Raw genomic sequence first — 26866 nt, forward strand, 5'->3', positions numbered from 1 at the left:
GTAAGCCAATTTTCAACTGCACAGGATTGTTGTTTGGGAGTTGTGCAAACTAATTTATAGGCCAAGGCCTTTAAAACTAAGGCTTTCTAGAATCATTGTAGTACTTATGATAATTGGCACCTGGGAACTACCTGATCAAAGGTTTATTAAATTCATTTGCGAAAAATAAGTGCAGACAGCTTTCATGGCATATAAAGATCGCACATATACAGCTTACAATTTATTCTCTAAAATATAAAATAAAAATGCATTCACTTGTGTTTGTGTATTAAGTTTTGTGATTATGTTCACCACACAATTTCCTTGGTCTCTGAATCATTATGTTGTAATATTTTGTTAAATCCATTTTGTTCAACCAATCCTGTGATTTAAAAATAGTACATGGGCAGCTCTTGAAAATTTTCTGCTTGGAGCTTTGATTAAACTGGCAGCTCAGGTGGTTAATCCTTTGGCACGGGCTTATGCAGATAGTTAAGGACAAACAGGCAGTCGTTAGAGAGCTGGTAAATAAGCTAAACAAAAACTCCATGCTGGTTTTGGAGAAATTATCAGCCATAAATGTACATGTGGCTAATTATCAGGCACGTGTGCCATTTTTATAGTCTAAGGAAACTGCCAAGCAATGATCATCTCCAGCAAGAGATTCTCTAACCATCTACCTTTGTCATTCAATGGCAATGCCATATGTCCCACCATTAACATCCTATGACTAGAAATGTAACCAGAGCAGTCATGAAATATCATGCTGATAAGAGCAAGTCATAGGTTGTATATGCTGCAGAGAATGACTTGCTTCCTAATGCCCTGAGGGCTTTCCATCAAATATAAGGCACAGATTAGGAGTTTAATGGAATAATCTGCACTTGCCTGAATAAGTACAACACCAACAATACTCAAAAGATTCGGCAGCATCTCCCTAACCTGTGTGATATACCACCAAGAAGGACAAGGGCAGCAAGTGCATGGGAATCACTACCTGCAGGTTCCCTTCCAAATCACATACCATCCTGACTTTCAAATAATAGTCAGTCCTTTAGTGCCTAAACCCTGGAACTCTCCACCCAACAGTACTGTGGAAGTACCTTTGCCAAAAGGATTGCAGTGTTTCAAGGCAGTGGGTAACCACTACCTTCTTGAACACATTGGGAATGAGCAATAAATGCTGGCTTTGCCAGCAAACCACAGACTCTAGAAAAAAGGAAAAGAAATGGAATGAAATTCCTATAATTGACCTTGACTCACTCGGTAAAGGTAATTTCCTGATTTCGAGGCACCACGTTGACTTACAACACAGACTGACAACAATGCACCTAAAGTAATAATGAGTGCATTACTGAAATTTGCAGTGCTGACCAATATTATAAAATGTGAAAGCTCCTCCAAAATGTTGACAAATTAAAAATGTTGTCTTGTAAAAACGTATGGTTGCAGATAAGTAATAAGGAAAACCCAAATCTTGAAGTTACAACATTTCCATTGCATTTTTTTAAAAAAATGGTTAGAGTTTTCCTTTAAGGAGAAAAAAATGATGATTTTTCATTAAAAATCCATTCTTTGAAAAAGTAATTCTGAAAACAAAATGAAACTTGGATTTTCAACAGCTCAACTGGTTCAAGATCTCAGAAATGGAGTAAAATATGGAAAATGCATTGTCCAATTTGGCAGGAAGAATAAAATAAAGCACTTCATCTAAATGGTGAGAAGTTTCAGAGCTCTGAAATGCAGAGGACTCTGCATGTTCTGGATGATTTGCAAAAGGCTAGTGTCCAGGTACAACAAGAAATTAGGGAAGTTAACAGAATATTATTGCTATTTGCTAAGAGAATAGAACACAGAAGTAGTGATGTGATACTTTGGTTATGATCCTATTGAAAGATGGATTGGGCTCAGAGGACCAAGTTGCCTACTGCTCCTAATTCCTGTCTTCATGTGTGCTGCCAGGGTGGTGGTGGAAGCACAATAGTGGTGTTTAAGAGGTATTTCGACAGGCACATGATCATACAGGGAATAGAGATATATGGATCACGTGCAGGCAGATAGGTTTAGTTTAATTTTGCATCATAGCACACATAGTGGGCCAAAGGGCCTTGTTCCACTGCTATACTTTACGTTCATAATGAGTATCTTGCCATCACATCCTTTAGGCACAGTAAAATAAAATGTTTCAACATTGTTTGGGCCTTGTGTAAAACACTATGGAAGATTTGGCTAGCTTTTGGAAAGTTTTTCTACAATTGTCATATTGTCATAAATTTTTGACCATATCATCTGGTAAAACAATTGGACAAGATTAATTTTAATTATTCAACATGAGCATGCTTATGTTCACCAGCTTTCTTGATATAAAGCCCTATTTAGGTTTGACCATCCAATTAGGCTTCAACCACATTATTACAGGCCACGACTTCACACTACTAAGGGCAAAGTAAATTAACTATGTTATTGAGGATCTGATCAATTCATTAACAGCCAGGGTCGTTTTTATTAACGTTGATTGCTCCAGTTTCATCCCATATCCCAAAAGTGTTTTTTAAATTTAAATTTTATTTGCAGCGTGGTAACAGGCCCTTCCGGCCCAACGAGTCAGCGCCGCCCTTTTTTTTAAAACCCATATTAACCTACCCGTACGTCTTTAGAATGTGGGAGGAAACCGGAGCACCCAGAGGAAACCCACACAGACAGGGGAGAACGTACAAATTCCTTATAGACAGCGACGGGAATTGAACCCTGATCGCTGGCGCTGTAATAGCGTCGTGCTAACTGTGGGTGGATAGGCTAATTGGCCACTGTAAATTCTCCCCAGTGTGTGTCTTTGAGTGACAGTAAATGGGGGAGTTGATGGGAATGTATGGAAAATAAAACGGATTAGGGTACGATTAGTGTAAAAAAAAAGGGTGCTTGATGTTTGACTTGGACTTTGCGAGCTGGAAGGTTTGTTTCCATGTTGTATCTCACTATAACTCTAAGTTGCCTGGCTACTGGGAATTGAGAGGGGGAAATGAGTCTGATGGGATTACTCTACTGGGAGCTAGTATGAAACTGATGAGCTGAGTGGCCTTCTCTGTGTCCTCTTCTGTGTCATAATTAGAAGTCTGACCTCTTGATTTCCTGGATCTGGAAATTGTGACTAAAATAAGTATCTGGAAAGCTGGCAGGCTTTTTCTTTTGAGGCCATTGACAATATCATGGGAATAAAGGTAACAAGATTGCTTACTCAGAAGTGCTGCAAGGCCAGAGAATGGCCCGAAGGAATGAGATATCAATGTCACTCACCACTCCACTCATTTATCATTGGTATTGATAAAGTTTAATGGAATCACCAGATCAGCTAAAGCTGGAAAATCCAGCATGAGTTTTCTGAGTGCTGTGCACTAAGCTAACATAGAACATAGAACATCAAAGATTTTGAATGCAGTCATGAATGCTCGTGGTGTTGTAGGCTGCATTTTACTGAGTATAAACTCTATTTGAAAATATTGTCTTGCTCTCAGTTTTGCCTCTTTTTGGTCTGGAAGAGCTCTTGTATTTAATGTAGATATTGTACAGGATCATGTACATGTCATTACATTTCCCATGGTCTATGTGTTGGCTTTTATGTATTATCATGGATAGAATGAAAAAGCAGTCTTTGAGAGGAAGCAATAGAGGACTCAGCAAATATACAAGTTTATGTTTCTTATTTTCCCATTTAAAAAGTCAATGCTGATTTAGTTGTAGCTTAGTATATGAGCCTTGATGAAGGTGCATGTTGTTCGGAAAGTATCTGCTTTTTTTCTAAGTGTGTTACAGTCAACAGTACTTGGCTCCAATAAATCTGCGTACCACCCCTCCATCCACAAAACACTTCCTTTACATCCCAAATATCACATACTTTACAGTAGAGAAGTATACGGAGTGAAACTAAGGAAACAAGTAGAAACAGATAGGAGTGACCAAGGAGGGATAAAAATCTGCTTCTCAAGATTTTTTTTCAGCTTGTGGAGCAGGACTGTGTGATACTTAAAGTTTGTTATTCGAATGCAAACAGTGAACTTAAGCCACCCCTCACATTACGGCAGGTGGGGAGGGAGGTTATGTTGCACTCCTACAAAGTGGTCTGTATCACGATTTTACGCAACGTGAAGCTGTATCATCTGCACGTGCGTGAAGAAATGCGAGTTGAAAAATAAATATTTGTTTATTTAAGTTTTTCACATAAATTTTGCAGCAGTAGTGTGGTTAGTGTAATGCTATTACAGTGGCAGCAACCCGGGTGCCATTCTGGCCGCTGTCTGTAAGGAGTTTGCACATTCTCCCCATGTATCTGTGTGGGTTTCCTCTGGGTGCTCCGGTTTCCTCCGACATTCCAAAAAGACATATGGGTTAGGAAGTTGTGGGCATGCTATGTTGGCGCCGGAAGCGTGGCAAAATTTGTGGGCTGCCCCCAGACACTTTACGCAAAAGATGCATTTCACTGTGTGTTTTGATGTACATGTGACTAGTAAAGATATCTTATTTCACATCCTGGATTTTTTGGCAGTGATATCTGAATTCTATTTAGGGCGAATTTCCTTAACTCAAACTGCCATAACTCTGGGGTTGCCTGTATATTTTGCCGATCATGAAGTCACATGGGCGCAAGGGAAAACAGACATAGATGGAATACAGCCAAAATTGTAATTTCAAAGTAGGAAAGAAATGAAATAATTGGACAAAATATCATGATATATTATGAGTGATGATCAAGAGCAGAATCAAAGCACTAGATTTAATGCATGAAAATAAATAGAAATTACAACTCAAAACTGGGCTGTTGAACACAACTTAGTCATGTTGTTGTTTACCCTCCAGCCATGCAAGTAGCTGTAGTCATATTTACTCAACCCTCTTATATCTATTTTACTTCATACACCTACAAATCTAATCTTAAGTGTTCAGTTTCTGACTCGTCCACTTCTCTTGTGTGAATTTTGTAGCCACATATCTCTTTAAAGATATGATTCCAGACCTCTGATCTGAATCTCTTGCTAAATCAATCTTGTGTTTGTGACCCTTCATTTTTGTCTCAACTGCTGAAAGCAATCTTCTATTCTGTTTTTCCTTGCCTAATTATAAATATATCTGTCACTTTATCCTACAATCTGTATTGTTCTAATGAAAAAGGCTCCTGTTTTTCAAGACTTTATAGATCTCTTTATAGATCTTCATCCACTTTTCACCTCCCAATCTAGTTGTTTGTGTTGACAGCTGCTGCCTCATCCACTATCTCTTGTAGGTGAATTTCACAGCCTCATGGCTTTTCCTTTTGGCATGGAACCTGATGCTCAGAACAGGCCTTATTAATGTATTATGGAGCTTCTTGTTTTTTCTTAGCATTTATATTCTGTGCCTTGAGAATTTCATTATTTATGTATTTTGCTGCATGGATATTGCATTTCATGTCCTGTGAACCTGCACTCCTAATCCTACTTCTATTTGAATGTATCAGACTAGGATTTGGCAGAGAGCTCCAAAGGATGAGATTTGGATGGTTGAATACATGACTTCTAATTATGAGGAGTGAGAAGGGCTGCAGGATTGATGAAGGTTGAAAGACTAGAAAACATTGATGGGAGACTGTAGTGCTGGTCGATCTCATGGGATAAGGATTTAAATGTGGATGAGAATTTTAAATTGAAGACATTTCAAGATAATGTGCTAATAAAGCTGTATAAGGATAAGCATGAATGCAACTTATGATGAGATAGGATAGTAACATTGTTTTGGCTGTGCTGAAATTCATAGAAAGTGGAAGGTGGCAAATTGACCTAGAAAGCATTGGAGGTATCAGTTTGGGGATATAAATGCAACATAGAACGTTTCATTAGTAGATAGGCATGTTGATTGACGTTGGGGAAATAGAAGTAATGGTTTTATGGCTGAAAGGATATGGAGCCAGAAGCTCATCTAAAGTTTCAACAGGATACTTGGATTGTGAGTAGCCTGGTTTAACCAGAGACGATGGAGAGGAATGGAATTGATGCCATGCTATCAAATAATTGGCTGGATTTGCACAAATGTTGAAAGCGGTGGAAGGTGGGGATAAGTTACCAGCAGATAGATGCTGAATTTGTGCATCCCATAATATCATCATGGTTGATGAGGAAGAGGAGGGATGCAGTTGAATTCTTGAGGGCCTCCTGAGGTAACATTGTGGAGTATGGAGGTGAAGTCGTTTATAGAGATACTCTAGCCATACAGAAAAAGTGATTGAAATCAAATCAGAACAGTCTTGTCACCCTGAGTAATTTAGTGGAACATTGGCAGAAGATCCAGTGAGTGTTGTAAATTAGGGAAATGTACAGTATGGCTACAAATGAGAAACTGCCAACATTTGTTAAACAGTACTTAACATGAGAATACTTGCATTTTGAAAGATCAAAGGCAACATAGCATGCTTTCATGTAGTAGATTTGTCTTGTGTGTAACATGAACATATATGTCAGAATTTGCTGGGAAATGCGACCACCAGCACCTCCCCCCCCCCCCCCCCCCCCCCCCCCAAACAACGTCTCAAATATGAGCGAATCTGAGACTCTCATGTGAAAGTGAAAGCCCAAAATGTGTTAGCCTTCTAGTAAAAACTGGGGTCATGGCTTCCCCACATCCTGATGGACTTCATCTTAGGTTTTAAAAGAGGCTTATGAAATTGTTAATGCATTGCTTTTAAATTTCCAAAATTGGAAACTAGCAATATTAACCATTTTATTTAAAATGGAGGGAGGCTGAAAGCAGGAAACAAATTGCCCTGAGGTTAACATTTGTTTCAACATATTAAAAATATTATGGTAGGGCACAGAAAAGTTCAAGGTTATAAGACAAAGTTAGTGTGGTTTTGTGAAATGGAAATTACGTTTGACCCATTTATTGGAATTCTTTGAAGAGGTAAGGGATGCTGGAGATAAAGGAAAAACAGTCCAGAGGGTGTTTGATAAGATGCCACAGAAAAAAAATACCTGTGGAAGTGATATGGAGAAGTTATTAGATGCAGAGCCTTTGAATTTTGTTAAGGCAAGGGCAGAGAGATTCTTGGAAGGGAAGGGGATATGAAGTCACCAGGTACAGGTGGAAATGCAGTTGATATTACCATCAGATCAGCCATGATGATATTAAAGGCCAAGCAGGCTCAAGGGGCCGAGTTGTCTGCTTCTCCAAATGTATATGATTCATATTTATATGATTTATATTGTACTTTAATCAGTCACATACTGTACAATATACAAAGCGATAATACATTTAGCGTAGGAGACTGCTGGGTGCTGTGTGTAATCACACAGTTATGATATCCTAAACCAAAGGAGTGAAACTGCAGTCATGTATCAATGTCATTTTAACCTAAAGATGTATTATGTGCTAATAGAACATTCTGACTTGACCTATTTGTACATAATATCACATGAAAGTAATAATAAGTTTGTGTGCAGGATGCCATTTGGCTCACATTCCTTATCCTTCAGACAAAAGCAGTGGTCTCTATCACAGTGGTTACCATATATTTGAATAATTTCAAAGATTTTTCCATCCATTACTACCATCATAGAAAATAGAAAGGCAGTTATGTGTATAGAAGTTTTTTTGTAATGTCACAAAGAGATTTATTGCATTTTCATTGAAATTGGCTTTTGCCAGTTTGCCCTCATGTTCCCTCTGTCATGGTGCTCAGGATTAAATGTTGCTTTTTCTGAAAGTACCTTAAGAATTTCTATATGCTCATTTATATCCTTTTAAAACTTGAGTTCAAATTTCTCTTGTCTTTCCTTGTACCTTACACCTTGCCTCAAAGGGTCAGACCTTGGCCTTTCTCCATATCACTTCCACAAATCAGAGATTTCACTTGTGCCTTAATGGTCAGAACTGAATACAGTTCTCAAAGGGAGACCTGACCAGAACAGTATACAGCTTCAATATGCCATTCTTCGGGTTTTACTGTATTAATTTACTAATCTAACTTGACGTGTTTATTTTGTTAATTACTGTTCTGGAAAGGAAAGAAAATGTAATTATATTTATTCTGTCTTTTGTAACCTCCGGATATATAATCCACCTTAGAACCAAAGGAATAATTTTTAAGTATTGGCACAGCAACCAATTTGTGCACAGCAGGGTCTCACAAACCACAGTGAGATAATGACCAATTAATCTATTTGTGAATAGAGATGACTACTGCAATGCCTAGTACCAGTCTCTCTGCTTCTTTCTCAGTTAGTTCAGCATATTTCACAAAATACAACCTTTGTTTTCTTCTGGTATGTAAGACTTGTCCTTTCATTTTGTAACTTTCAGCTCGATTGTTCTGCCCATTTAAAAGTATTTTCCAGATCTTTCTAGAATTTAATCCTAGCAGACAAAATTGGATTACCTTTTGGGCAATTGAACCATATTGAAGCAGGTTGATTAACCTCTCATTAAAAGTTATGTTTATCAGATCACAATGAGAATTTTGACATGCTTTGTCATTCTTGTTTCTGCACGGTTTCCCTTAACAACATCATTCAAAAACTACATATATACTGATGGCTCCCACCTGCAACTATCACCTTACCTCTACTTTCATTAAATTGTCAGGCTATGTTATCAGCATGTAACAAACTGCGAGAGGAACTCAGCTGGTCAAACAGCATCTGTGGAAGCAAAGGGATGTTCGGTGTTTCGGGTCGAACCCTACATCAGGACTGAGAGCGTAGAGGGAAGATAGTGTAAAGAGGTGAGAGGGGGGGCTGAGACAAGGTGGTAGGTGATAGGAGGAACTAAGTGAGCCGGGGAATGATGGGCAGATGGAGCTGGCTGGGAGAAGGGTGGATAGAGGGAAGGTGGAGGTTTAAGAGCGAGGGTCTTGGGTAATAGCTGAAAACAGATAAAGAAAGACTAGGTGGGGGAGGGGAAGGTAGAGATGGAGGCTGGCAGGTAATAAGTGGAACCAGATGAGGGAGGGACGACAGGCACCTGTCCACAACTATCTCGACTACATCTGCTCCCACCCTGCCGCCCGTAAAGATGACATCCTCTTCTCTCAGTTTCTCCATCTCTGCAACATCTGTTCTCAAGGTGAAGCTTTCTGATCCAGGACTTCTGAAAATGTCCTCACCTTCAGGAATCATGGTTTCCCTCCTCTTGGAGCTGATGGAGCCCTCACTCACATTTTCTCCATTTCCCAGATGTCTGCTTTCATCCTCCCCCCTCCCCCCAGACAGAACAGAGATAGATATCCCCTGATCCTCGTCTTTTACTCCACCAGGCTCCACATCTAGCACGTCATCCTTCGCCATTTCCGCTACAAAAGGATACCACTACCATTCACGTCTTCCCTTCTCCAGCCCTTTCTGCTTTCTGCAGGGACCACTTTCTCTGTGACCTTCTAGTTTTCTCATCCCTCCTGACACAACACCTCCCCTCCCCCCCCACAACTGTGGGAGGTGCAACACTTGTCCCTACACCTCCTCTCTCACCACCATCCAGGGACCTACATAGTTCTTCTAGGTGAGGCAGAGATTTATGTGCATCTCCTCCACACTTGTCTATTGCATTCAGTGCTTTTGATGCAACCTCATCTGCACTGGTGAGACCAAGCATAGACTAGGCGACTATTTCATAGAGCTCACATGCTTTGTCTGAAATGGCCATCTTGAGCTTCTGGTTGCATGACATTTAAACTCCCCTGCCCATTCCTATACTGCCCTGCCTTTCCTTGGCCTTCTCCAGTGCCAGGGTGAGGCCAAACTCAGACTGAACCAAACCGTTTATAACCTAGATGACATACTTGATCCTGAGGTGAATTTTAGACCATGAAGTAACGCTGTCCATTCCCATCACAGTAACATCCGCTGCCTCAGCTCATCTTTCGAAATCCTTTATTATTTCACGTGATCCCTGATCAGTCTTAGTGTGAGGTCATCCAAGACTCTGTCTACATCTTACTCTGCAATGTCTCCTTTACCCATCATCTGTCTTTTGTATTCTGAATTGCTTATATAATATGCATTGCCATGTTTTTACAAGTCTTTGTCTTCAGATTCTCCCACAGCCTTATCTCACCCCCTCTCTGTAATCTCCTCCAGCTCATTATAATTCTCGAAAGGATTACAGACGTGAGAGCTATATTCTTACCTCCAGCTTTTCAAGGAGCAAAATACCGAAAGGCTAAACTTTTCCAAGGCAGTGATGACAGATTTTCAGTGTTCTTCAGGAATGGTTTGCGTCACATACCTGTGCTAAGGTTGCTTTACTTTAGAGGTGAAGGTCACTAAAACTCTAAACTACCTAGCCTCTGGAACTTTCCAAGCAGAGCCAGAACATAGTTTGCAGCTCACCTTTCCTTTAGGGACATCACTAATATTCTCTTCAGAAAAAAAATGATTTTCATCTGTTCCTTTAGTACAGACCAGCAGTTAATGAGTGTGTGGATGTACTAAAACTGACTGCTTTGATGATGCTTGCATAATTATACTGGACTCATTGTGCTTTGGGTTCTCAATGTACTTGGATGTTCTGAAGTCCATCATAATTAGTGCCTGTGAAGACATTCTAGGCTTCTTCACTGGAAAGAACCAGGACTAGATTGATGAGATTAATCAGAAGATCCAGATTGTCTACAGCAAACACAAGGCATTCTTGCATGCCTCAAGCAAAAAAAAACAGCTCTATGGACACCTGAGGCTGAGGTCCAACAGTAAATTATTGATCTAGAAACAGATAATTGGTGGAAAGGGAACCCACTGATAATTAAGGCATACATGGATCCTTCAGGCTCTCATGGTTATCTGTGACACAAGAACCCAAGTCCCTGTCCCACTGAGAGCCACAGTTGCCAAATTACCAGTGATGGGCAGACAGTTAGCACCTGCTGAAAGATACGTCAAAGAACTCCTCAACAATGACTGTCCTTCTTGTGAATGCCCTTGCCTCCATCCCACAACAACCTATTTGATCCTGCCTCATTGCTATCCTAACCGACAAAATGTCGTAAAGGTGACATGCCAACAAAAAAACAACAATGTCATTGGGAGCAGCTGGTATCCCCGCTGACTTCCTAAAACTTGGCAATGGGGGAATTCAGTCACAAATTCAGAAGCTCATCTTTCACATATGGGGGGAAAAAGACATACAAGTGGATATCAGAGACATTGTAATCATGACCATCAGTTTCAAAAAAAGAGACAAATTTGACTGTGGTAACCACAGGAGGCTCTCCCTACTGTCTGCTGCAGGGAAAGTCATTGCCAGGGTTCTTCCTCCTACTTGAATCGCTGAGTATATTTCATTCATCTAGCAGTACAATGTATGTGATGTACATGGTATCCCAACTTCAAGAGAAATGCAGGGAGCAGCACCAAACACTAGACATGGTCTTTATTGACTTTTCAGAAGTACTTGACTATTGTCAATCAAGAGGGTCTGTGTAGCGTCTTCAATTTCGGTTGCCCGCAGAACTTAGTCATCTTATGTCAGCTTCATGATGGCGTGCACGTTGTGATCCTAAAAAGATGGGTCCCAACAGATCCAATCTCATTACAGATTGGCATCGAGTAAGGTGGAGTCATTGCCTCCATTTTGTTTTTCAATCTTTCTCAGTGCTGTCGTACTTCCAGAGAAATTGCATGACTTATTTTATTCTCAGATTGTCTGCAGTTTACATCATATTTCCGCTGTCATGCATGGAGGTTTGGCTGTTAGGAGATGCCTATTACTTACTTTGGCTCCTCATTCTTGCTTCAGATTGTGGCATTCAGGTACATTGAGCCACTTATTTGGTCAGACTATGATTACGTGACTTTCAAGTGCAGTTAGCTAAGCTATCAAACTCCTTGAGTCATCAAACCTTTTTCTTCTTTTCAGCCTAAGTATTAATGACCTGCCAACAACTGTGTCACAAATAAATTCAATGTTAATGGTTGTGCTTGTGGAATCCAGATCATCACTTTAAAATGTAAAATTCGTATTTGATGGGGATGTAAGACTGAGATCAGAATGCTGGCAGATAGCTGAAAGACCTGTCTCAAATAATTTCTGTCTCTAATATGTCAGGGTTAATCAGTACTTCAGGAAACCCCAAGTTTCTAGTTGCTTTTCATTTTAGTTCTTCATCCCATTCCACTGTGACCTCTCTGTTTTTGGCCTTCTACACTGTTCCAACAAAATCCAATGTAAATTGAATAAAGATCATCATAGCACATTGCAGCCCTTGGGATCTATATTGGTTTTAAAAATATCAGATAACCTGCTCTTTCTATATGTGCCAAAGTTGGTCAGTTCTGATGGAAGGTCATCTACCTTTAACACTGACTCAGTTTTTTATTGCTGAAACTTAACTTGCAGGTCTGTGTGCCTCAAACATGTACCAATGGGGACCTTTGCAAAAACCACGAATATCCTTGTGCATAAGGTCAAACTATGTTATGCATGTTTGACTCATGTCCACTGACTCAACTACCAGGTGGCCTTCATCTTCCATATACCACTGATTTCTTAAACTTTATGTGCAAATTGCATGCTGTAAATAAAAATTTCTCCCCATATCCACTGAGTGCTACAGTCCTTCAGAAAAGGTCTCGAAGGTTAACAGTTTACAACAAGTGTAATCTATTATGAACCTATCAGGAATGACATCCGATGCACTAGTATAACACAGTTGCTGCTACAAATTGATTTCCTTTCACTTTAAACGCACTTGATCAGCTGATGTTACCACCCCCTTCTGCATAAAGACCATAGCAGGTGTGGAAGGTACAGATTAGGAACACAATGTTGATTTCGACATTATCACACCAAACTGCCCCTTCCAATATGGCTAATAGCAATCACAGCTTATTGAATGAGTCAGTGAGATTTGAAATTGCAACCACTGGGTTGCTCATTGAACTCTATAACATCCATACCAGGCCCCAGTCTTATAGTTTGCTTCTATCCAGCAATGTTTAGGAGTACTTTCATCAGGTAATTTCCATAGTGTAGGAAAACACACCATCATTTTCTCAAGGTCAAATATGGATGGACAATAAACCCTGCTCTTGCTTGTAGCACCCATTATCCAAGAATGAGCCAAAAATAGTTTTTAAGCCATTAGAATTGAAAAGCCAAAGTGAAAGCCTAGTTTATTGTCATATGCACAAGTACATGTATGCAAAGGTGCAATGAAAAAACTTACTTGCAGCAGCATCACAAGCACATAGCATCATACATGCAGCAAACAAACATAAATGAAACACAATTCTTATAAGAAAACACAATTAGAAGCAATTTAAATAAAGTCCATTTATTGCAAGGTGATCAAAGTGGTCAATGTTACTAAACTCTAATGATTAGGGTTGTGCTGGTTGATTCAAGAACCAAATGATTGACGGGAAGTAGCTGTTCTTGAACCTGGTGGTGTGGGACTTCAGGCTTCTGTACCTCTTGCCTGAAGATAGCTGCGAGAAGATGACATGGCCTGGATGGTGGGGATCTTTGATGATGGACCTTGCCTTCTTGAGGCAGCGCCTCCTGTCGATACTACTGATGGTGGGGAGGGATGTGCCCATGATGTATTAGGCAGAGTCCACTATTCTCTGCAGCTTATGTTCCTGTGCGTTCGAATTGCTGTACCAGACCATGATGCAGCCAATCAGGACACTTTCAACAGTACTTCTGTAGAAGTTTATTAGAGTGTTTGGGAACAAGCTGAACCTCCTTAACCTCCTAAGAAAGTAAAGACATTGGCATGCTTTCCTTGTGATTGCATCCATGTGCAGGGCCCAGGACAGGTCATCTGATATGTTAATGCCCAGGAATTTAAAGTTGCTGACTCTCTCCACCGCTGATCCCAATGTAGACTGGCGCATGTCTGCCCTCCTTCCCCTTCCTTAAGTCAACAATCAGCTCTTTAGTTTTATTGACATTGAGCGAGAGGTTGTTGTTGCGGCAACATTCAACCAGGTATCCTATCTCACTCTGGTAAGCTGATTCATCACCACCTGTACACATTATGCTTCCTACTTTCAATGGGTTCTCTTGCTTGAATGGTAGCTACTAAGTATTCTGCTGCATGCTGAACTTCTGAAGCTATCAAAATCTTTCCTTAAGTTTGTAAACTTGTTTGAATTTGTGTCTCTGTGCCTTAACCTTTCCTCTCTGCATTCATAAGCAGAGGGGAAGGCTTGATGAGCACCTGGAATTGGATCCGTTCTTATACAATGGACAACTAAGTTTATTAGGTACTGATACATGCCAAAATATTATTTTAAGATCTGTAGGGAAAGAACTTCAAACTCCAAAATTAATATTTTAACCACTTTTTCTAAAATGATTAATGGTGACTTTAATTGAAACATGTCAGTTTCTGAAATGATAATGTGTCTGTCAATGAATAAGGCAACTATTCTGTTTTACAGAAAAGAAAATAATAAATAAATTGCGACAAATCTCTGCATGCAAATACTTTCATACGTCAACAATTTTGGAAGTAGTTAAAATTACTAAGAATATGTAATGCTTTTGTTACATGTGAAGTGACTATTAATAAAACCACATTCATGTCGTTGTTCATCAACACTGTTACCAGCATTTTTCCCTTAGCATTGATGTAAAATTGAAATAAAACTGAAATTCTGAATGGAATGTTATTTCTATCACTACAGTTATAATGTACTGGAATTTTTTCGTGTAATCAACAGGTAATCTTCCAATGCCCACAATTGCCGTACTTGATGGAGCTGCCTTGGGAGGAGGTCTAGAAATGGCTCTAGCCTGTGACATTCGTGTAGCTGGTGAGAAATTAAACCATTATGTGAATGGTGAAATCTATAGCTCCCTTAAATGTGAAGTAAAAGTATGTCATCTTCAAGAAAGTGTTTTTATTTTTAAAATAATATTGTGTCCTTTGTGCACTGGATTGTTACCACAAAACACCAGTTAACACTTTTCAGTCATTCTCTTCACACAAAGAAAGGCTTAGTTACACTTTAATAAAAAAGTTTACTTTTAATACAAAATCATTCTGAAATCTACTTGTCTCTGATTACTAGTGATGAAATGAACTGGGTCAACTAAGGATTGCTGAAACCTCTGTAGACGCAGAAAAGTGTGTACGTAATTCACAAATTATGTGTTTTCTCTTGACTGCTTTGCAATGACAGAGTCTCTGTACAGATGCCATACAATTTTGAGATTGTTGATTTCAGAATATTCTTCTTTTTTGTTGTCATTCCTGAATAATTTTATTGAAAGTGACAGTCATAACAATATAGTATCAATTTCATTATATTATTGCATAATATTGGTTATGAATGCAGCTTGAACTTTTGGTTTTTATTTGTCAGTTCACGATTTTTTTAAAACTTTATTTTCACTTGGAAAAATGAGTTTTGTTTATTAATGATCATTGAATGCATGCATCAGCTTTAATCTCAATGAGCACATTTATCTCAAAATAACACCACATCCACATTTTAAAGTCATACTAAAATGTATTTAATTATTGCTCTTGCAGCTTTTCAAAGCTGCTACTACTAAAATATTAAATATTTAAAACATGAAATAAAATGTATTCCTCTAGATCTAAATATAGAACCAGGTTAATTTTGGAGAAAAATAGTAAATGCTGAAAATAGCAGGTCAGGCAGCATCTGTTGAGAGACTCAAGGACTGAGAAAAATGAAAAATGAAATGTTTTAATTTGTAGAGAAGCAGGTGAGGACGAGAGAGCAAATTAAATGCTTGTGGTAAGGTGGAAACCAAGAAACTGAATGACACAAGCTCGGGGGTTGGTGATGAAGACTTGTTAGACTGAAAACTGTCTGGAGGAGTTGCAAATAGAAAATGAATGTAGACAGAGAAAAATGGAGAAAGGGAGGGAAAAAAATTATGCTGGAACTATGAGATACAAAACATAGCAGTTGCTTAAAATCTGAAATAAAAACAATGCTGGGTATACTTAGCAGTTATCAACTTAAAAGTAGCTCTGTTTGTCTCTGTCCACAGATGCTACCTGACCTGCTGAGTATTTCTAGCATTCTTTTTTTTCATTTCAGATTTCCAGCACCTTTAGCTTTTTGTTTTCTTGAAGCATGGATGACTACATTTAAGACTAACATTCAGAAAATCTATTGTAGTTAGTGATAACATAATTTTTAATGAGTGTACAGTTATTAAAGTTCTTTGCAGTCATTGATGACTCTAGCCTGAGCGAAGGAATGGTCCACATTTGTTCTGGCTGTGGGCATTGTTATGTACATGAAATAAAACTTTGACTAATTTTGGCTACTGCAAAGATTACCCTTTCCAGAATGCTATATGGGAGATTAACAGGGCACATGTTTCAAGCCTATAATTACAACAGCCTCCTTCAGATTGCTGTTGAAAGTGTGGTTTTAATTCTCACTCTAAATTTGGCATAATTCTGGTGACTGTGGGTTGCTTCACTTTCTAAAACTTTGATTCAATCAGAGGAATGATGTATATTACAAACTTAAGCAAGCAAATTAAAAAAAAAACATTTTCTTCAAAACAGAGCATGTTGTTCACTCTGAGCTCAGAAGCTGCATGAATAGTTCCCAACAATATTCAACCAAGCAGCAAACAGTCTCAACTTCTATCATAAAATCACAAGAGATTCTGCAGATGCTGGAATCTGGAGCAACACGCATGAAATGATGGAGGAACGCAGTAGGTCAGGCAGCATCTATGGAGGGAAATAAACTGTTGATGTTTCAGGTTGAGACCTTTCATCAGGACTAGAAAAGAAGAGGGCAGAAGCCAGAAAAAAGGGTGGGGAAGGAGGAGGAGCACAAGCTGGCAGGTGATAGGCGAGTCCAGGTGAGAGGGGGGATGAAAGGGAATGATGCAAGAAGCTGAGAGATGATAGGTGGAAGAGGCAAAGGGCTGAAGAAGGAGGAATCTGGTAGGAGTGGACTGTAGACCATGGAATAAATGGAAGGAGGTGGGGAATAGGAGGGAGGTAGTGGGCAGGTCATGAGGAGGGGAGGGGAAAGAGAAGGGGTGAGGGTCAACAGGAATGAGGGAAAACAAAAGGGGGGGAGGAGAGGAAAAAAGGTGGGGGTGGGGGGGAGGAGAGGGGTTACCGAAGTTAGAGAAATCGATGTTGATGTCATCAGGTTGGAAACTACCAAGGTGGAATATGGCTATGATATCCCAGTGGCCAGCCACTTTAATTCCACTTCCCATTCCCATACTGACATGTCTATCCACGGCCCCATCTACTGCCACGTTGAGGCCAGACGCAAGTTGGAGGAACAACACGTCATATTCCGCCTTGATAGTCTCCAACCTGATGGCATCAACATCGATTTCTCTAACTTCTGTTAACCCCTCCCCTCTGTTCCCTCTTCCCCCCCCCCTTTGTTTTCCCTCATTCCTGTGGCCCCCTCACCCCTTCTCTTTCCCCTGCCCCATCCTCATGACCTGCCCACTACCTCCCTCTTAATCCCCATCTCCTTGCCTTTATTCCATGGTCTACTGTCCTCTCCTGTCAGATTTCTCCTCCTTCAGCCCTTTGCCTTTTCCACCTATCACCTCTCAGCTTCTTGCATCATTCCCTTTTGTCACCCTCTCTCCCACCCACCTACCTTCTCCCTCTCACCTGGCAACGTGTGCTCCTCCCCCTCTCCCTACCTTTTTATTCTGGCTTCTGCCCTTTTTCCTTTCCAGTCCTAATGAAGTGTCTTGACCTAAAAAGTCGACTGCTTATTTCTCTCCATAGAAGCTGCCTGACCTGCTGAGTTCCTCCAGCATTTTGTGTGTGTTGTTCAACTTCTGTCACGCTGCCAGGCCATTGACTAATCCATTTCATAGTCTATGGAATGGGTCAGTAGTCTTAATGCATTTTGAAAGCCACATGAAGTACTCTGGAAGCCAAATGTGAATTCTGTGTGGTTTAAACGGTTACCTGTTTGATTGAAGTGGTTAAGCTTTTAAAACTGCTTTGATATTTTGTGTGCTTTACAAGGATTTGAGGTGAGAAAAATGATTGGTTCCTTGTATTGAACTATCAATTCAAAGTGCTCTCCAAATCCTTTCATTGATCTTGTTGTCCAGTTGCCAAAATCTGATTGCAGAGATTTACATTTGTCCTACCACTTGGGTGTATCAAACCTTGCCCAGTTAATACTTTATTTTTGAACCCTACAAAATACGTTGTCAGCATCCACTAGCATTTAGCAGCAATATCTGGGCTAATGTGTTGTAATCTTTTTTTACAGGTCAATTTAAAAAAAAATAGAAATTCAGAATGTAGGAAGAGGAAACAGCCATTCATGCCCTTGGGCCTGTTGGACCGTCCAATATAGTCATAGGTAATCTGTGACTGAACTCTACGTAGCTGCCTTTGCCCCATATCCTAAAAAAAAATCAATCTTAAAATTAAAATTACAGTTAGCCTGAGTTCAACCTCCATTTGAAGGTCCAAGTCCCAAACTTGCACCACGCTTTGGTCCTTTAAGGCCGACCTTAACTTTTTAATTTCTCTCCCTTGACAATATGAGTCCTCTGTATATCTTGAAACCTTAAATCAAATCAGTTTCTAAATTCCATAGAAAGCATCCTTTATCTATGTAATCTCTCCTCATAATTTAACCTTTGGATTGCAGGTATCATTCTCGTAAATGTACGCTTTGGCCTATCCAAGGCTAATATATTGTTCATACATTGAAGTGACTATAGTATCTGCTGGGGTGGTCTGATTAGAATTTTGTTTCCTTAGCAAACATATCACCTTCTGTTGCTCAGCTAATTTCCTAAACTGGTTAATGATTTCCTTTCTCTAAACTTTAGTTAGCTGACATACTTTTACAAATGACTTTATTGAAAGTCACCTCAGCCTCCATATAATTAACATTCACAAACATTTCATTCCCTTCTACTTTAGACAACCTCAAAAAAACTCGGTAGGGTTTGTCAGACAAGATATACCCAGAATTAATCCATATTCCATCTCCTTGAGCAGTTGAATCTCCCTGGGTATAATCATTTTTTTGATCAACAGAATTTGAACTAATATTTATAATTCGCCTTTTAAAGTAGATGGACGTGCTATGTTCCAGTGGAAGGAAATGATTGCTCAATTGAGAGAACTTTGAGAAGATTATAGTTGAGGCATTTGGCTTTCTTTGATAACTAAATGGTCCTGAGAATTTTTCACCATTTGTTGTTATTATATTCCTCATAGCTTGTTACATCAATTGGTTCTGGTTCTCCACTGTGAAAACTATTACAATGTAATTATTCAATATGTGTGGCATTTTCTTCTACTAGTTATGAAAGGGCCTACACTGCTGTTGTCCACCTTTTTTTCATTTAATTATAATTTTTTTGTCCTGGAACTACTTGAGCATGTAAATATGTTCAAGGTAGTGATTCTTCTCCTTTGGCAGTCCCTCAGGGTCAAGGCTGACCAGCTTCCATCCTACTTTTGTGGTTCTGAGGTAGCTGATGAGGCCAGTGTAGATCCACATATGTCGCAGGAGGTGCTTGACCAGATGGTGGGGGGGGGGGTAGTATGGGAACTGGGGCTCTTGCTGTTTTCATTCAGCTTCTGAGTGCTCCTGATGAGGAGTCTGAAGGTTCTCGGTGTCTTTTTGGATGCTTCTTCTCCATCTTGAGCACACCAGGGATTCCCTCTGGCTAATGAGAATTGCAGTTTTCAGGGGAGTTTTGACAACATCTTTGAACCATTCTTCTGCCCACCTGGTAATGTCTTGCTTTAATGGAATTCAGAGTAGAGCGTCTGTTTTGGCATTCTGGTGTTGCACATGCAAAAATATGGACCAATCATTGAAGCTGGCAAACATTTCCTAGTATTTTCTGGCAGTAAGGTCAAGAACCTCTTCACAAATACTAATAATGATGGACCTTGGAGTTGTCCAGGCACTATGGGTACTCTGCATTTGCTGTTGTTTGAGAATCATCAGTTTGATAGTTAGGTGGTGTGTGAGAAGAGCCATCTTTGTTGAGGTACTTGACATCATTGACATTGGTTTTGTTGCAACAGTGTCTGTTGCCAAAGTTGTGTTGGGATCAGGCTGATGGAAACAGAGCAGATTGGGAGGCGGTCAATCCAATATTCTTTGTTCTTGCCATGATGCGGGTGATGTGCAGTCTCTTGCTCGAACAGTGACATATTCTAATGGATGCCATTGTATGGATTGGGAATGTTGCCGTGACCTCATTTTCTTGATTCTCTGAAATATGATGTTGGATATGATGTTCATGTTCCAAGTATTACATTAGGAGCAGTTGTTAGCTTTCCTCTCTCCATAAATCAGGCCTTTCCAGAGGACTGCGTCCTTTCCAACCCTGGCAATGAATTCAACCAAGAGAAGCAATTTACTGCTCTCTCTGGAGGCATGGCAGGTTTCCTCAAGATTTTGCTCAGGGCAATGCCAGAACATCCAAGTTCCTGGGCTGTGATAGAAAATTCAGGGTTGTCACCATTGTTCATGAGGATCCTGAATTTCCAGATCCCAGTCTTTATATTGACAAGTGATTTGTTTTAATGTGAGATGTACGTTACATATCAGCCACCACATGGGATTGACAGAGCAAGGTCTTGGTCCAATGGCAAAGGGGACCAAGATAACTGGAGACCAGTCTCTGCTAATTGAACATTAACACTCAGAGAACTCTTCCCTACTGCTGGTCCCTCCTTTCTCCATCCTTCCCCAGATTCAGCACCCCACCTCCACCCGCACCAATCCTTGATTCTGTCCACTGCTGAATCTTGAAGGAACTCCCAGCCCACTGCCTATGCTATCTAGAGACAGAGATAGCTACCACCTCCTTGCCGGCCTGTGGCTATACTAACCTATTATGGCCACGCAGTGCCTGATGATCTCAGCTCATGTTCTCCGATTGCCTTTTCTACTGTTTCTAAATATTTCTTGTGATCAGAAACATTTAAGAAATAATGGGGGATAAAAAGCAAATGATCATAAACATATTAAAAATAATATTGTCACATGGTTAACTGATATAAAAATATTAATATTAATTAAAATAATGTTTTTAAAAAATAGCTTCTTTTTGCTTACCTTTAGAATGAATGTTGGTGGTCCCATTCAAGTGAATGAGGTCATGCTTGATGCATATCTGGCCCCTCAATTCAGTAAGTTACAGAAAACTCCTGGACTGAATGCTGATTCCAGGGGTAAAGAGAGAGGTCTGATGTGAGTGCATCTGACCATCAGCATATTCTGTTCTTCAACACAGCAGTGTATAGGTGTGGGAGTCTTGAAGGTGCTGACTTGTGCACTGCATGTTGGAGAACCTCTACATCCCACTGCAGAGTGATCCATTCTATTGCATATGAAGCCTAAGTCCAGCTCAGTAAATTATAACTAGTACCAGAAGCTTTAATCTTGTGGAACCATACCAGTGAGGTACAGCTTTAGAGGGGATTCTCAACTGCATTAACTATATTTTATTGACTTCTGAAATAGAATACTGGGTCATGAACTTAAGCACATTGATTCTTTGGTTTCAAGTCAGGATTATGATGGTATTGCCAAAAATGTTTGCTGAAACCTTAGTTATAAATTCATTTTTTGGATACAACATGCACAGAGACAATTCTGTCTGTACTAGCTATTTGCCACAGATATCCAGAACTAATCCTACTGCACAATTTTCTCCTTAAAGCCTTGGATTTCCACTATTTCAGTTAGTTATTCTATTTTTGTTTAATAACTCCAATAACTGCTTCATTTACTGTTCCAATAATATTCCAATAACCATCTAAAAACATACATATCCTAATGTTGCTCCTTGCTCTCTGTGATCATTTTAAATTAATGTCCCCACTTCCTCTTTTGTTATTCATTTCATTGAAATATATTATATCCTTAAAATAAATATTAAATTTTCTTTTATTCATTCTACATTATAATGAATTCATCTTAGATTGGAATACAGCAAGGTCTTTATTTTTCAAGTGGTGTGGATTCTTCACATTACATCATTTCTTTCACTCAGCCCTACACTAGGATAAGGGATTAACCTTGAGTGATGATTAGTTAGAATTTGGCTTCATATCGAAACAAAGTGCTTCACTGGTGCAGTGTAGACCATAGCAGCATTGTCCACCCATAAATCATGACCATATTTCTTGTTAATCTTTTCTTGGAACTCATCAATTTAGGCTGTACCATTACACTTGATAGAGGATGCAACATTGAAGGCCTTATAAGGTGGTAAACTTTTAATCTATAAAGAAAACAATATGTACCAAGATTAATGAACATCATATTTATCTAATAATGCATTTCTCCACTTTTATTGTTACAGCCTCTTCTGCAAAAATGGGACTTGTTGAAACCAAATTGGCAATTATTCCCGGTGCAGGTATGGTCTTGCATTGTTTATTAGCTCTTAACGTTAAGGCTTTCCTTCCTTAAGATATCAAGCTCCACCATCCACCTTAACCCTTCAAATCTCCTATCATCAACCTTTTCCTCAAAGAAGTCTGTACATAACCCTTTGTACTTTTCCATTTATGCTTAATTTCCAACAACTTTTTCATCTTCAAAATCCTTGAAATGGCCACAGAAGAGGTGCCAGATAACTGGACAACTGCAAAAATAGCACCTCAATTCAAGAGGGACAGCAGGGATAAGCCATGTAATTACAGGCAGGTTAGTCTAACATCACTGATATGCAAATTACTGGAAAAAGTTCAGAGGGAACAGATTAATTTGCACCTGGAGAGGTAGAAATCAATCAAGGGTAGTCGGCACGGTTTTGTTAGGAGGAGATCCTGTCTGATTCATTTGATTGAATTTCTCAAAGAGGTAACCAAGTGTTTCAATGCAGGCAGTGAAGTTAATGAGGTCTTTGTGGACTTCAGTAAGGCCTTTGATAGGTTCTGAATGGAAGACTAGTGCAAAAGGTTAGAGTTCATGGGATCCTGGACAGTTTGGCAAATTGGACCCGAAATTGTCTTGTAATAGGAGGCTGAGGGTGACTTTCTGTAACTGGATGCCTTGACCAGTGGTGTACTAGATGGATAGTTGCTGAGATCCTTGCCTTTTATTCTAAACATTAACAATTGGAATGTGAATGTAAGAGGTATGATTAGTAAGTTTGCAGATGACATGAAAATTGGTAGTGCTGATAGTGAATACACAAGAGAGACTGCAGATGCTGGAAATCTGGAGCAACACGCACAAGATGCTGGAGGAATTCTGCAGGTCAGGTATCAAACAGTCGACGTTTCAGGCCAAGACCCTTCATCAGGACTTCATCAAAAGAAAGAGAACAGAAGCCAGAATAAAAGGGTGAGGGGAGATGAAGGAGCATGAGCTGGTGGATGATAGGTGAGAGGGGGAAGGTAGGTAGGTGGGGAAAGTGCAGAAGAACTGACTGGCAGGCAGCCAGGGCCCGCTCAACACTCCCTGTCTGCCACCTCGGGGAAAGGAGCAGCATTGAACGGTGTGGAGAGTAGTGCTGATAGTGAGGAGGATAGTCTTCACTGTCGGAACAGTCTTGGGTTGGTGAGATGGGCAGAGCAATGGTAGATGAAATTTAATCCTGAAAAACGTGAGATGCTATATTTTGCAATGATAAATTAATTTAGGATATGCACAATGAATGGAAGAACCAAAGGAAGTACTAAGGAACAGAGGGATCATTGTGTACGTGTCAAGGAATCCTGTACACAGCAGTGCTGGTAGATAAAGTGGTTAAGAAGACTTGTCTTCATTAGCTAGGGCAGAGAGTTTATGGTGCAACTATATAAAACCTTAGTTAGGCCACAACTGGGGTACTGTGTGCATTTCTGACCTCCACACTATTGGAAAGATGTGATTGCCACAGAGTGGGTGCAGAGGAGATTCAGCAGGATATTGCCTCAGACAGTCAGTTTCAACTTTGAGGAGAGACTGGATAAGCTAGGTCGGTTTTCTTTGGAGCAGAGGGGGGATCTGATAGAAGTATATAAAATTATAAAGGTAATAGATAGGACAGATGGTGAGAAACTTCAGCCCTCAACAAAGGTGTCTATAATGAGAAGTTGTTTAAGTGAGAGAATGTTTAAGGCAAGGGTTAGGCGATTTAGAGCAGCTATGAGGAAGGTTTTTTTTCACCCAGAGCGTGGTTGAAATCTAGAATGCACTGCCTGAAGAGAAAGGGGATGCCAGCACTTGCGCAACATTTAATAAGTACATTTGAAATGCCAAGGCATTCAAAGGCTATGGGCCACATGCTGGAAAATGGGATTAGTATAGCTAGGCAGTTGATGGCCAGTGTGAATGTAGTGATCTGAAGGGCCTATTTTTGTGCTTTCTGACTCTATGATTCTGTGGTGTTGCATCTAAAATCCCTATCCATTTTTCCTGCAATTCCATGTTTGAGTCCCTCAATCAGGTTTCTGGCCTTACCATCATACTGAAATGGCTCATATCAACGTCGTAAATGACATTGTTTGTGATAAGCGTACCCCCAGCTTCCCTTTTCTTATTGCTTTCTGTTAAGTTGTGGACAGAGGTTACATCATAGGTGGTACACCATTGATGTTGACTTGACCGTTGTCCTATCTACTTAACCACCTCATTGATGCTACTTCTTTATTTTTAAAAGCTTTAATAATACTGAAGGCAATGCAAGAGGACTTGTAGAAATACCCAAGCAGATATTACAGAACTTTAAATACCAAGTACAGAAGGAGATTTTGCAGCCAATCATATAAATTCTGTCCTCTCAAGTTACCACATAAGAGAGTTGTTACAAATATTAAGAGGTGGGAGGTAATTTCATTCCTCGTCACCTGTGATTTGAAATTGGTTTGCTTGCCACATTTTTTCGGCTCTGGAATATTGTTGTGTTTGTGGATTTCTTGATGGATCATATGCACTCTTTTTTGGCACTCTTTATGTTATTAGAGAGTGTGAGGCAAGGCAAAGCAGGACAGCTCAGCTGAGTGGAATGCACATCCTGGGAAGGTATGGATGCTTTCATTGTTTCAGACCAACCATGTATGCAGGATGTGTTTACAGCTACAGCAGCTTGAGCTTCATGTTTCATAGCTGAAGTGGTGGCTGGAGTCAATGTGATCCATCTTTTCAACTGGACATTTAGGGAATTGGTCACACTACAATTTAAGTGTTAACAGGCAGAAAACACATGATTGAGCAACAGTTGGACAAGGTGGAGCAGGCAGGTAATCCCTGAGTTCTCTTTGTCAATATCATTTTAACAGATTTTACCTTTTGGATATTGTGGGTGATAGTTCTCCAGATGCATTCAGAGTCAGAAGCATAGCACTGCAAGTGGCTCAGCTGCACAGGAGGGGAGGAAGAAATACGAGAGAGCAAAAGTGATAGGGGATTCAACAATTTGGGGAACAGGCTGGCATTTCTGTCGTCCTAGACGTGACTCCAGGATGGTATGTTGCCTCACTCGTGTCAGAGTCAAAGATGTCATTGAATGGCTGCAGAGCATCTTGAAGGGGGAGAATGGTCCCTATCAGTGGCAGAAAGAGGGATGAAGTCCTGCAGGCAGTTTAGCGAGTTAGGAAAAAGGTTAAAAAGCACCACCTTAAATGTGATAATACCTGGTTTACTGCCAATGTTACATGTTAATGAGTACAGAAGTAGGAAGATAAAACCAGCTGGAGAGATGGTGTAGGAGAAAGGGCTTTAGATTCCTGAGGAAATGGGACCTTTTCTGGCCAAGATAGGATCTCTGCAAGCCAGATACATTGCACCTCAACAAGAACATACCAGTTTCTGCATGGATGAATTTGCTAATGCTGTTAGGGAGGTGTAAGTTGGTATGGCAGGAGAATGGGAGCCTGACGGGAGAATCTGAATGGAGAAAAATTAAGCTGGAAACTGAAGATAGCGGTTCAGGTAAGGGGTTTTGCAGGAAGGAAAAGTGTAGGACGGAGTGTACACAAGGGTGCACAAGCAATTAGAGTCAGAGTCAGGAAATATGAAAAGATAAAATTAAATGCAAACATGCAAAAGGAAATCAGGAAGACAGTTCACATTAGATTACATCAGCATAAGGCAGCATAGTTGCACAGCTAGTAGAGCTGCTGGCTCGTGCTCCTGACTTCTGCTGCTGGCTAAGTGGAGATTGCACATTCTCCATCAAACACTTGGGTTTCCTCCAAGTGCTCTGATTTTGTCCCATTATCTCAAAGATGTACTGGTTGGTAAATTAATTGGTCAGTGTAAATTGCCCCTAGTGTGCAGGTAAGTGATAGAATCTGGAGGAAGTTGATGAGAATATGGGGGGAAAATTAGATTAGTTTAGGATTAGTGCAAATAGGTGCTTGATGGTCAGCATGGACTTGATGGGTCAAAAGGTCTGTTTCTGTGCTGTACGACTCTATGACTCCGTAAGCATTTTATTGGGCTCTGTGAAAATGGAAATGGTATAACTTATTTATTTTACTATACAAGTATGTGAATGCGCAGAGTCTGGTAAATAAGGTTAAAGAATTACAGCCATTGACAGCTATGTAGATTTATGAAGCAGTGGTGTTCAAGAAGGGAAAGGGATAGTGAGGAAAACGTTTGCAAGGCCACAGAGAAGGTGTTGGGGGATAGAACTAGTGAGTTGTTCCCGTGGACTGTCGGCATGGACGTGATGGGCTAAAAGGCCTCTTCGTGTGCTGTAACCATTCTATGGTTCATACGGACTATAAAAGTGTGGGTCTTTTGGTGAATACGCATTTGGGATTGTGTTTCTAATATTGCAATACACTGAGTTAGGTTAATTTCTCCCTGAAAACTGCTGGTCAATGTGCCTTTTTGCTGAGAACATTCCATTCACCGAGCAACTTATCCTGCTCCATGTATTCTCTGTGTATATTCATAGCCATGCTGCACTGTAAAGGAAATAATTACAAATAGCCCTACATCTG

At 40.0% G+C, this 26866-nt stretch overlaps 1 protein-coding gene across 1 annotated transcript in view; it reads left to right on the forward strand.

Annotated features, from left to right (window-relative positions):
* Window positions 1-26866, forward strand: part of auh (AU RNA binding protein/enoyl-CoA hydratase) — a 121899-nt gene that overhangs the window by 56800 nt on the left and 38233 nt on the right. Inside the window, exons 5-6 of the mRNA XM_052020632.1 lie at window positions 14664-14756; window positions 22285-22341. Of these exons, the coding sequence (XP_051876592.1) occupies window positions 14664-14756; window positions 22285-22341 (150 nt within the window). The remainder of the gene's footprint in view (window positions 1-14663; window positions 14757-22284; window positions 22342-26866) is intronic.

Source organism: Pristis pectinata, chromosome 7 (assembly GCF_009764475.1).
Source record: "Pristis pectinata isolate sPriPec2 chromosome 7, sPriPec2.1.pri, whole genome shotgun sequence".
NCBI classification, from domain to species: domain Eukaryota; kingdom Metazoa; phylum Chordata; class Chondrichthyes; order Rhinopristiformes; family Pristidae; genus Pristis; species Pristis pectinata.